Here is a 12,471-nt window from a genome sequence, read left to right as displayed (position 1 = left end):
GTATTCGGCATATCTGGGCCAGGCCAGGCCACGTTGCCACCCCAGGCCATGTCTCTACCCTTCTTCAGCACAGCACACCACCTCTCAGATTGTACAGGAGTGTGCGCTGCACTGTGGCTGTGGATATAATAAGGGCAGGTGGAGGAGAGAACAGGAGAAGGCAGGCCCAGTTCCACACTAGCATGGATGACACAGGTCTGTCAAGGAACTTCTCTGACCCTATATGTGAGCTGCACCTTCTGGAGGCAGCCAACGTAATAGGATATAAAAGAAGGATGGGTTTATTGCAAGCTTGTCCCCACTATCACTGGCAAGTTTATCTATTCTGCTGCTATGACATTACCTCACTAATGCTGGAACCAACTTTACTGGGGACTCCAACATAGACTTGAGACCAGCAGCTCCCAAGAATCCCCCAGGCCTTCAGCACCATACTGGGACAGCTGAGACATCCAGTCTCGTGGACTGAACAACCAGACTCCTGGCCTCTCCAGTGTGAGACAGCTGTTGTTTGACTACCTGGATCACATCCTGTAAGCCAGTCTAATAAATCCCCTTAAATATATATCAGCTTTGTCCCTTGAGAATATGCCAGGGACACAAAGGGGGTCATTATGGTGTAAGTATCATGACAGCATTGTGGTTGTGGGGGTGGGGAGCCACTGATCCCATCCTTCCCCATTGTACTGGTTAGGTTTTGTCAACACAAATAAGCCACTAAAAAAAAGGAAACCTCAGTCGGCTGGCGGTGGTGGCGCACGCCTTTAATCCCAGCACTCGGGAGGCAGACACAGGCGGATTTCTGTGAGTTCGAGGCCGGCCTGGTCTGCAAGAGCTAGTTCCAGGACAGGAACCGAAAAGCTACAGAGAAACCCTGTCTCAAAAAATAAAAAAAAAAAGGAACCTCAACTGAGGAAATGCCTCCATCAGGCTGGCCTGTGGGAATGTCTGTGGGGCATTTTCTTGATTAATGATTGATGTAGGAGGGCCCAGCCCACTGTGGGCTATGCTTAGGCTGGTGGTCCTGGATTGTATAAGAAAGGCAGCTAAACAAAGCTTAGGGGGCAAGTCAGTGGGTAGCATTCCTCCATGGTCTCTGCTTCAGTCCTGCCTAAAGCTCCTGCTATGGCTTCCCTCAATGACTGACCGTGACCTGTACGCTGTAGGAGCTACTTCCACAGCACCTGTAAGCAAAATAATCCTTTTCCTCCCCAAGTTACTTTTGGTCAGTGTTTATCACAGCACTAGAAACCTAACTAGGATACCCATCTATGTAGCTGCTTTACCCCACCCCCTTCCAGGCTGAGACCCCTTGGCCCTACCCTAATTAGGGCTTCTGGTGGTTTGAATAGTCATGGTCCTCAAAGGCTCAGGTATTTGAATGCCTGGCCCATAGGGTGTGGCATTATTAGGAGATGTGGCCAGTAGGAGGTGTGCTCCTGTTGAAATAGGTGTGGCTTTGTCGGAGTAAGTCAGGTGGGCGGGGTGGAGGGATGGAGGAGTTAGGGGGATGGGAGTGGGGAGATGGGGGAGTGAGAATGGGCTTTGAGTTCTCAGAAGCTCAAGTCTGGCCAGTGTGTCTCAGTCTTCCTTCTGCTTCCTGCAGACCAAAATGCAGAACTCTCAGCTCCTTCCCAGCACCATGTCTGTCTGCATGCTGCCATGTTTGCCGCCATGAGAATAATGGACTAAACCTCTGAACCATAAGCCAGCCCCAATTAAATGTCTTCCTTCATAAAACAATATGTTGGCACACGCCTTTAATCCCAGCACTCTGAAGACAGAGGCAGGAGGATCTCTGGGTTTGAGTCCAGCCCAGTTTACAGAGTGAGTTCCAGAACAGCCAGGGCTACACACAAGAGAAACCTGTCTTGAAAACAAACAAGCAAGCAGTAGATGGGTCTGCAGAGAACACCCCCTCGCTATTCCCTCCACTTCTCTCACCATCACATCCTAGTACCTCACCATCAGTGAGTACCGCTGTCTGGGGACCAGCCTCCAGCAGCACAGGGCTCAAAGGGAATCCACAGAGCCGCACAGACTGTGGGAGAGGAGGAAGGGAAAAGACACTCATAACTCTCTTGATGGTTTCCTTCAGAACTTTTCTTTATTCTTCCTTTGCATTCTTTATTCCTTTTTTTTTCCGAGATAGGGTTGCTCTGTAGCTTTGGAGCCTGTTCTGGAACTAGCTCTTGTAAACCAGGCTGGCCTCGAACTCACAGAGATCCCCCTGCCTCTGCCTCCCGAGTGCTGGGATTAAAGGCGTGCGCTACCGCCGTCCAGCCACATTCTCTATTCTTTATTTTCCTGGTGATTTCCTTATCTCATTCTTGATGAGATATGTGCCTTCTAACTCCTTCTAATTCTCTTTATTCTTTACCTTACAGCTTATACACCCCAGCAAAATCTTTCAGGCAGTATAAAAATTACAATGTGGTTACATTCTATTTTTCAAGAGAATGATTACAATGAATACAAGTAAAAACCAGCATGTTTTCCATATCCCTCACATGATTAAACATTTTACATATTACAGGTGAAAAACAAATCATCCCAAGAACCCGCATACATTCATACCCAAGGAACTTGTTATAGATTAACATTGTGTAAGCAAACAAGATACTCTTTTACTGGCAGGCTGCGTTTTGCAGTTACAAAGAAAGGATCAATCGCTTTATTACTTATCTTGAAAGGGAATTTTATAAGGAATTACAAATCTAAACTTTTATATATGAAAAAGAATCACTCAGCTCTAGTTTAAACCACTAGAGTACATACCCAATCATCAATAGTGTTTTCTCTTTTTCTTTTGTATCAGGAGATTGAGGGCAGAAATGTGTATAAGGAATTAATCATCACCTTTACTCATCAACCAATCCTAGCAAGAAAGGTTCATCAGTTAATGATAACTGGGCTGCTTTGTTCTTGTTCTCTGACCTTAACGAGTTCCTCATTCAAATATGTGCCTTTCTAAAACTTTAGATTGCCTTCTTCGGTTTTCACCTCAAAGTTATTTGACAAAAACATTGTAGTCTAAGTTATTTTCAAAGCTTTGTTTCAGTTATGATGCACTCCAAAACCTGTGAACACATCTCCTAATATGAAGGTTAAAAGAATGTAATCTAGTTGGGCTACTAGGACTCAACTGTTTTTCTTAATCATTAACCTGAATCACAATCTAGACAGTTCCTCAACAGAAACCCATGTGTTCTATCTGTGTGACGCTTCCTTGTTCATATTTTATCATCAAAACTCTATTTAAGGTAACATTATTGTTATCAATTAAACAATGTAACTTAAAAGAAATCATCATAATAATCAACAGGTAAATGTCCAGTAGAATGGGATGTTTCCATGAGATAAACACAACACATTACAGGCAGTGGGGAATCTCCCCACATCCGTTCACACCATGCCAGATACCAGAGAAAGATGGCAGTGGCAAACATGTAAAGGCACAGCAGAAACAAAAGACATTGTGGAGTCTGTGGTCTCAGAGCCTTTCCTTTCTGAGATTCATCCATCAGGGATTCACCTCCTGGTGGACTGATACCCTGAAGTCAACTGCCATCTGCTGCTCCTCTGACATGACCACCGGCAATTTGGGATGACATCCAATGTCAACTTTCAACCGCCACCTACACATGCACACACATGCACACACCTGCACACACATGCACACACAAGCACACACACAAAGCCCCTGGGTTCACTCTTCAGAGAAGGAACAGGAGGAAGGAGTGGGAGAGGGGAAGAGGAGAGGGAAAGAGGGAAGGGAAGGAGGCATTGCAGGAAAACAGCCTGGTCTGCCAGGGATACAGATAAACAGTCAAGGACTAAGACCACATTTCCTGTGTCCCTGAGTTCATCTATATCAAACCTCACGGCCAAGCATCCTATCCTCCATCTTTCAGGTGTATTGATATTATCCATGCTTTGCTGTAGGATAGCCTTGAAACAAAAACTATTCAAATACACCAAAATAGCCAGTATCAAAGTAATTGTGGAGGAAGATGTCTCTGTCCCACCCAGCTAGCATACTCTAAGTGAAGCCAGGGCCTAGCCATGGCACGAACTGCTACCGGGACAACCTTCACTCGGCAAGTTTGCCCAGCCTTCCTTCCTTTTATTCGTTGCTGTTGTCTCTATGCCATCCTGGCAGAGACTGTGAGTTCACCCTCTGTGAGACGCTGTGCTGGACACTTCATCCCAGCTTGCTGGGGCGCTGGGTCCTAAAGCAGCCCTGGTGCTGGAGCCACCAGCACAGCTGCCATGGGTGGGTGGGGTCAGTTAGGAGAATAGGCTGCTTCCAACTACACACACATCTCCTGCCCAGCTCAGAAGAGCCTACACACTCAAATGCCCTGAGACATCCCGCACTACAGCCAACACTGAGGGGCAAATGGTGCAGCTGCGTCACTGCTAATGGAAGCAGTCATCCTCAGCCCAGCCTGAGGCTGGGCCTATGTTGGTTCTGGAGGAAGGCATCATGAGTACAGCCGAGACAGAACCAGGGGAGACTGAGGAGTGCCTGGCGCTTGCTGAGCTCTCTCCTGAGGTTCTGGGAGCTGTGTGATGAGTACATCTGGCTATCCTGCTTCTCTTCTGGTAGCCAAGCTTTCCTACCCAGTCAAGTGCTCACTCCAGGAGAGCAGGGTAAGATGCCAAGACAATCCGTCATAGGTCAGGCCTGGGTAAAACGCAGGTTTCCACAGCTAGATGAGACCTCAGTGCATATACCTCACCAGACCAATGGAGTCAGCAAGGGCAGCACCAGACTACAAAGCTAGGCTGCCCCCTATAGGATGCATAGGGTAAGCTTCTCTGGCACCTGAGAGGCTCCTCACACGGAAAGAAAAGAGGGAGAGGGAACTCATAATAGTTGGTTGCTTCAACGTTGCAAAATGAGACTTTGGGTGATTGCTCGGGCAGCTAATTGTCTCTGTCATATATCGCTCACTTTGGAAGCTACTTGATTGTACTTCCTGCCTGCTCAAGTAATATTATCTCCCTTCTCAGGCCCTCGATAGGATTGAAGATTGATAGTCATAGTTACTGTCCTTTTTTTTTGGTTTTTTGAGACAGGGTTTCTCTGTAGCTTTGGTGCCTGTCCCAGAACTAGCTCTTGTAGACCAGGCTGGCCTCGAACTTCCAGAGATCTGCCTGCCTCTGCCTCCCGAGAGCCACCACCGTCCAGCTAGTTACCGTCTTCTTATGATCTAGCCAAGCCATTTCCTATACAAGACTTAGACTCCATAGGATAGAATATTTATTAAAACATTTAGCATATGTTCCTTGCTTAATATTGTTTATGCTATTGTAATTCTAATCTTATACTTAATATCTGTTCCTAGTGTAAATTTTTTTGTATTAGGTTTAGAACTCTGTTACTTAAACAAAAGGGGGAGGTGCTGCGGGAGCTCCTTCTGCTCCTTCAGCCAATAGCCTTTAAGATACCAGCCCACTTGGGTGTAGTCTCTTTTGCTTTAAAAAGCAGCAGTAGCCCTGTGCTAGCTCTCTTGCTTCCAGCTACTAGACTCCTTTCCTGGTCGTGCAGAAGGCTGTTGTCTAGGACAGTGATTTGTAAGTTTTTCCCTTTAAATAAATAACCCTTTTATTAATTATAAAAAGAAAAGAAAAGCGGGAGAGAGCAGGCTGGAATCTGAAAACAGAAGAAAGGCACTGAGGACAGAGGGGCCAGGGCCCTTGCTGGCCATCGCCAGAACAAAGCACACCCTTACCACCCTGTGATCCACTCCAGTTCTAAGGAACTTCCTCACAGTCACCTCCCTCCAGCCCAACTATCACCTCTTCCCCCTCCCCCTCACCTCCTCCCATTTGACTGTCACATCTTCCCCACATCACCCCCTCCCCCACCCTCACCCCCTCCCTCACCATCACCCCCTCTCCCACCCTCACCCCCTCCCCCACCATCACCCCCTCCCTCACCCTCACCCCCTCCCCCACCATCACCCCCTCCCCCACCATCACCCCCTCCCTCACCATCACCCCCTCCCCCACATTCACCCCCTCCCTCACCATCACCCCCTCCCTCACCCTCACCCCCTCCCTCACCATCACCCCCTCCCTCACCCTCACCCCTCCCCCACCATCACCCCCTCCCCCACCTTCACCCCCTCCCCCACCTTCACCCCCTCCCTCACCCTTACCCCCTCCCTCACCCTCACCCCTCCCCTACCATCACCCCTCCCCCACCATCACCCCTCCCCCACCATCACCCCCTCCCTCACTGTCACTTCTTCCCCCATTTTGACTTCCACTTTCCTTACTGTCACCTGTCTCCCACCTTCCCTTCTGCCATTCTCTCCTCTTCTTCCTTGGGGATCAGGGAAGCAGGTCTCTAGCCCACAGTGCCACCTACTGTCCAGCAGCCCTAAACTTCTTCCAAGGCACCTGTGCCATCAGGCCCAGGCCCAGGATGCAAATATCCTGCTGTGTACAGCACAGAGAGTTCTTCCCAAGTCCTGAAAATGGGAAAGACCTTTCTCAAACTAGCTCCCCAGACACAGCGACCATTGTCTCGGGCCGCAGGAGGCCTCTGGACTGCAGATAGCCACCTTCAGATGGTATCTGCCTGCAGCTGGACTTACTCTGCAGTGGTTGTGGAGCGTGGTGGCCTGTGGGTAGCTGGTCTAAGCAAGGGTCAGAAGGGTCAGGGTATGCCCCTCCCCCTTTGGGGAAGGACAACTGCTCCCTGACCTCAGGAAGTGGCTGGATCTACAGCAACAAGACTACATGGAAAGGACCTGTGAGAGCTTTGCCCCGCCACACCACTTGTCCTGACCATGGTCTTTGTATTATTATTATTATTACTATTACTATTATTACTATTACCATTATTAGAGACAGGGTCTCCTTAGATTGTCCTACAACTCACTGTATAGACCAGGCTGTTCTTCTTGAACTCACAGAGATCAACCTGCCTATGCCTCCCAAGTGCTGGGAATTAAGGCATGTGCCACTATATCCAGTTATGAGATTTTGTTTCATCTTTTATTTCATTTTTTAATGTGTACATTTGTTTGTGTGACGGTGTTGAATCCCCTGGAACTGAGTTGTAAGTTGCCATGTGGGTGCTGGGAATTGAACCCACATCCTCTGGAAGAACAGCCAGTGCTCTTAACTATTGAGCTCTCTCTAGCCCCCTGAAAAGGGTCTTAACAGCAGCCCATCCCCCCTCACTCCAGATCCAGGGCCCTGAGATGAGCTATTTCAGGACCAGACTCTATGATCACAGTCGGCCCTAGTGTCCAAACAGGCTGTCTCCACTGGCTGCTGCCTGTTGTTGACAATCCGTTCCATCTGGCCAAGGATACCAAAGCTTGTATGACATTTCCTCAAGTAAACAGCCCAAGCTCAAGGCCATTTCTGAGGTCTAGGCTCTGGCTTTCCAGGGCTCTGACCAAGAAATCGTGGCCACTGGAGCTTGCATGGAGCCATCTACCCCATCCCCCCGGGACCTGTCATAGACCTGTCAAAGTGAGTGCTTTACTCCCAGGTTTGCCAGAGGGAATGAGTGTGCACATAGGATGGATACAGAATGTGTTCACTGGATGCCATCATCACAGGAGGCAAGTGTTCATGAAAACATCAGCACTCCTCAGGCACTGAAGGAGACAGGGGCTGGACCCCTCAGATGCAGACCACAGCAGCTGCTACCCAGAACACCATGGGGCAGGTTGCAGACAACGTGGAAAAGCGAGCACTTTGGAGCACTCTGGGATACAGTCAGAAGCAGATGCTGGCAGTCACACTAAGAGACGCACGAGATACAGAGGGGGCGTTAAGACTACTGTGGCCACTGTCCACTGTGTTCCTGACCTCAGCTGGGCAGGGGCTAGGGCTGCTGATCACGCTACAGTGGACTCTGTAGCTGACCCCAAATGCCTGCAATCTAGAGTCAGAAAAGGCAGGTCGAGAGGGGGAAGGATCAGGGAGGTGAGCTGACAAACGTCACCATAGGCCACAGGGACAAAAGTCTTCTAGAAACCATGGAAAAGCAGGGACTATACATCCAGTAAGGGCCCAGGGTAACCAAGGATGCGGGTGAAAAAAAGAGACTCTTGATACAGAAGTCCCTGGCCAGGCTGAGAACTGTACTTCTGCCCTCCCTGTCAGTAATCCTGAGCCTGTGACACCCACCAGCTTAGAAGCTAGAGCAGCACAGTGCCTGCAACAGACCCAGGTCTGACATTACCCGACGACTCCTACCAACAGCTGTAGTCGGAGAAGACAGACCCTGGTGTCCAGGCAGGAGATGGTGGTCAGGCCTCCCTCTGACACCTCCCCTACAGGGACAGGGAGAGAAGAGTACATTGAGAAAACCTTGACCCACCCCCCTTGGGTCCTGAAGGCACCCAGATGGGCTGCAGGTGGGCTTTTAGACCTTTGAGCAGAGTCTGGGTCACAGAGAGCCATACCTCACAGTGAGGGTGACACATGGTCCTTTGAGAGCATCCTGGCCCCTTCCTTCCTGCCCCGCCACAGTTTTCATGAGCTTGACACTTCTTGCTGTGCCCAGACAGCCTCCTCTCTGTACAGAGGGACCTCCGTGCATATCTGCCAGCTTCAAAAATATGAGGGGTTGAAGAAACACATGCAGGGGCAGAACACCAGAAAGGCAGCGAGGAATCAGAAAAGCTGGCCCCCAGGAAAGGAAGACTCTGGTAAGAAAGTCCCCAGAGACCCAGCAGGAAGGGGCTGAGAAGGCCTCATCCGGGCTAAACACAAGAGAACTCCTAGAGGCCTCAAGAACAAAGGTCCCCAAGGTGAGAGGAAACAAATCAGCTGTGAAGAAGCGAGGAAAAAGTAAGCAGAGGCCCAAGTGAGAGAGGGGGACAGAGGGTTGAGATGGGTGTGGACCAGGAAGGATGGCTTCACCTGTGCAAATGCTGCAACCCGAAGTGGCTCCACCCAGCCCAAGGCTGCCAACGTACTTCCTCCAGCTAAAGCCTAGGGGTTAGATGACAAACCCAAAAGCCAACCTGCGTCCCCAGGCTCAGCCCAGGATAGCCACTCTACAACCGTAGGCACAGACCCACACTCAGCCTCTGGTGGCTTCAACACTTGGTCCCCGCATGGTAGTGCTGCTTGGGAAGCCTAGGCGAACCAGCCATGCTAGAGAAAGTGTCATTCGGGCTGGGCTTTGAGAATTTAATCTCCTGGCACTTTCATTTGGTTCCCTCTGTTTCATGATGCGAGCTCTCAGCTTCCCGCTCCAGCTACTATGCTTGCCCCTTGTTGCCAAGCCTCCCATCACGATGGGCTCAGCTCTCTAGAACCAAATGTCAAATACACTCTGTCTTCTAAAAGTCGCTTTCACTTGTGCTATTTTATCAGAGCAACAGGCAAGAGACCAATATGGCCTCTCCTGAAGCTCCACGGACATCACTGTCCCTGAGACAAGCCACGTTCATCCTTCACACCTTACCTTCCTCAGCTGCCCAGCTCAGCCAGCTGGCCACACAAGGTCCACAGAACTGGCACATTGCTGCTTCTGCAATTCTGCCAGGCTTTTCCTTGCCTCTTCTCCCACTTCCATGGCCCCAATTCTGCTGCAAGCCACCATCTGGGCCTCTACGCAGCCTGGCTGCCTCCCCACTGCCCTCACTATAAAACCAACTCAGGTCTTGCAACTTTTCCCCCAGAAACCCAGGGCCCTCTTATGTAAGTGTTGTTGCAGCCAGCCCTTCAGACAGACCTTCTCTGACTGCCCTTTCTGTCTCTCCCTCTTACCTGCTTTATCCCTGAGGGGTCAATTTATATCTTCACTCCCTTACTGCTCTTCCTAGGAGGCCACTGCACCAGGGCCAGACCCATACACTCTTACTGGTACCCTCAATAAGTATCTGAAGAATAAATCTCTTTGATATGGTTTGAACATGACTCCAATGTGTCCACTAAAGTCGATGTGCCAAAGGCTTGGTTTCCAGCATGATGGTGTTGGAATCCTTAAGAAGGGCAGGCGTGAGGTGGTTGACCATGGCAGACCCCCCGGGCACGGGAGTGGTGCTGGTCTCGGAGGACTGCTCTTTCTCTTATAAAGGGAAGCTACTCACACACACTTGGCCTCCTGTGCACATGGCCATTTTCCTTTCTGCTTCCTTGTTATACTCTGATGTATCTAGGGGCCCTTGCCAGGATGCTGGCACCACACTGCTGGGCTCTTCCAGAGATGATGAATTCAACATCTTTCTTCCTTCTCTACAGTTCTCAGCACCAGTTATTCTGCTAAAGCAGTGGCTCTCCGCCTTCCTAATGCTGCGACCCTTTAATACAGTTCATGTCGTGGTGACCCCCAGCCGTACCATTATTGTCACTGCTACACTGTAACTGTAAGTTTGCCACTGTTATGAATCGACATGCAAGACATCTGATATGCAACCTCTGTTCAACCCCTAACGGGGTCACAACCCACAGGTTGAGAACCACTGCATTAGAGCAACAGAAAGGGACTAAAACCTTCCTCCAACACATTTCCCAGGGTAAGAATGGCAGTACCTGGCAGCGCCACCTTGCAGAAATGCCAGGCACATAGCCTGGGCACAGCGAGCCACGCCCAGTGCTGCATGCAGTAAGATACTGCACTACTCTTCCAGCATCCGCGCACTCACAGCAGCTTCCTGTCCCCACCAAGTTCAGAGCTAGGCTTCCAGCCTCCTGTCCTCCGGCCTCCAGGTGCTTCAGCTGAGCCAACCGCAACACTGTCATTTTTCTCATTCTGAACTGACTCTAAAGAGCTCACTCATTCTTCCACTAATGACTATACATACTTCCAAGGAATAATTCTTTTCAAAATGAGGCAAACAGAAAACTTATGACCAAAAAAAAAAAAGGAAACATTTATAACAAAGGCACAGATACAGGGCAGTCACTTGTCTCCAAATCTGGGCTGTTTGGGCTGTTCCTATGATCCAAACTCAGCTTCAAAACTAAGTGTGCAAAGACACACTGCTTCAAGGGTCCCTGGAAAATGAACAAAGGGAACTTGGACATCACTAAAAGGATTCCCCAACACCCATTATGCATTTGGCCAGCTGTTCTCCCTGTGCTGGGAGCCCAGTCCACACTCAGGCAATTGCTAATCAGCCTAGGCCTACCAGCAGCGAGAACACAGGCTCCGTCCAGCTATGGAGCTCAGCAGCCTCCTGCAGGAGAGTCCTGTGCGCACCACATCTAATGGAGAGTGGGTGAGGACAGCGGAATCTCCTGGCCAGGCCAGGAGCCCCTTTAATGCCCTGTACTGGTGTCCTCTGACTCCTTTCAAACAACGGAAACATTCTCTCATGGCTCAAATCAGTATTTGTCCCCTACAGGGTCCTGCAGCCTGGTGTGCTGGCTCCACAGCATAGAGAGTGCCCAGGGTGAGTGAGGAGTGAACATGGCAAGCTCAGGGCACAAGACACCATGTGTGTGGTCTTGCCAGAAGGCTATCGGGAACCAGGGCCAGCATTGGCACACTCTAGCGGTACACTCCACGGCCATGGTTTCTCAGGAGCAAGGGGAGGTCACACCTACACAGTGGTTTTGGCTAACATGAACCCTTCCCAGCAGCCCCCTCCTAAGGCAGGTCCAGTGTGTTCAGGAGTGCAGGGACAAAACATTCAGAAGGTGGTGGCTCTGAGCCAAGCATCCCTGCCCCCAACCACTCTGCTATCCTCACCCCAGGTAGAAAAAAAGATCCAAGCCATAAACCAGAAGAAAAGAATACGGTGTTCCACCCCAGCACAGCTGAACTGACAATGGTCTGGGAACAGTGCGCTGCTGGCAGCAAGCACAGCCCTCTACAGACTAGCTCAAGGGCAATCACAGGGCATCCCAGGCTCTGCCTCAGCGAGCACTTGGGTCTCCATTATCTCCTTCGGCCATAATGAACTGGATATCACTGTCTTCAGGTTTTAGTCCCTCTCTTTCATCAGGCAAACCCTCCCAGTGTGGGGGTCATTTTCAAAATTTCCTGTAAGAAAAACAGTGCTACCATAGAGCAACCCAGGAAAGAGAACGGGAAAGAACCTGGACAGCCCAGGCCATCCAGTGAGAAGGCTGGGTGCAGGTGGAAGCCCTCCATCATGCAGATGGGACACCCCAGATCACCCTGACATTGACCCAGGGCTTCCACAAAGGCAAGAGACTCCCCTCAGCGTACATTCACTGAGTGCCACCTCGGGAGGGAAAAGGGAAGAGGACAGTGACAGGCATAGGAAGGCAGAGAACAGAGGCACCGTCTACCCCTCTGTCCACGTGCCTGATTGCTGAAAGCAGCAACCCCACCACACCAGGCTCACCAGGTAGCCAGCGCCAGTGCCATGGTACTCACCACATTCCAGAAGAGCGGGTTGAACACAATGGTGAGCACAGCTGCCACAAAGCTGGGCTCTGTGGGGTCCACGTACCCCAGCAGCCAGGTCATAACGAAGAGATCTGCCTGCAAGGACAGAATTGCCATCAGCA

General features: G+C 50.2%; 1 protein-coding gene across 2 annotated transcripts in view; it reads right to left on the bottom strand.

Moving 5' to 3' along the window:
* The window catches only part of Pemt (phosphatidylethanolamine N-methyltransferase), a 77,157-nt gene that overhangs the window by 52,222 nt on the left and 12,464 nt on the right, over window positions 1–12,471 (bottom strand). The window contains exon 2 of one of the 2 annotated variants that reach the window (XM_075992347.1): window positions 12,338–12,445. The exons of the other annotated variant lie outside the window; for it this stretch is intronic. Coding sequence (XP_075848462.1) covers window positions 12,338–12,445 — 108 coding nt within the window. The remainder of the gene's footprint in view (window positions 1–12,337; window positions 12,446–12,471) is intronic. 2 annotated transcript variants of the gene reach the window in all.

Source organism: Microtus pennsylvanicus, chromosome 11 (genome assembly GCF_037038515.1).
Source record: "Microtus pennsylvanicus isolate mMicPen1 chromosome 11, mMicPen1.hap1, whole genome shotgun sequence".
NCBI lineage: Eukaryota > Metazoa > Chordata > Mammalia > Rodentia > Cricetidae > Microtus > Microtus pennsylvanicus.
Note: the sequence above shows the minus strand (reverse complement) of the source record. Positions and strands in the feature narration are given on the sequence as shown.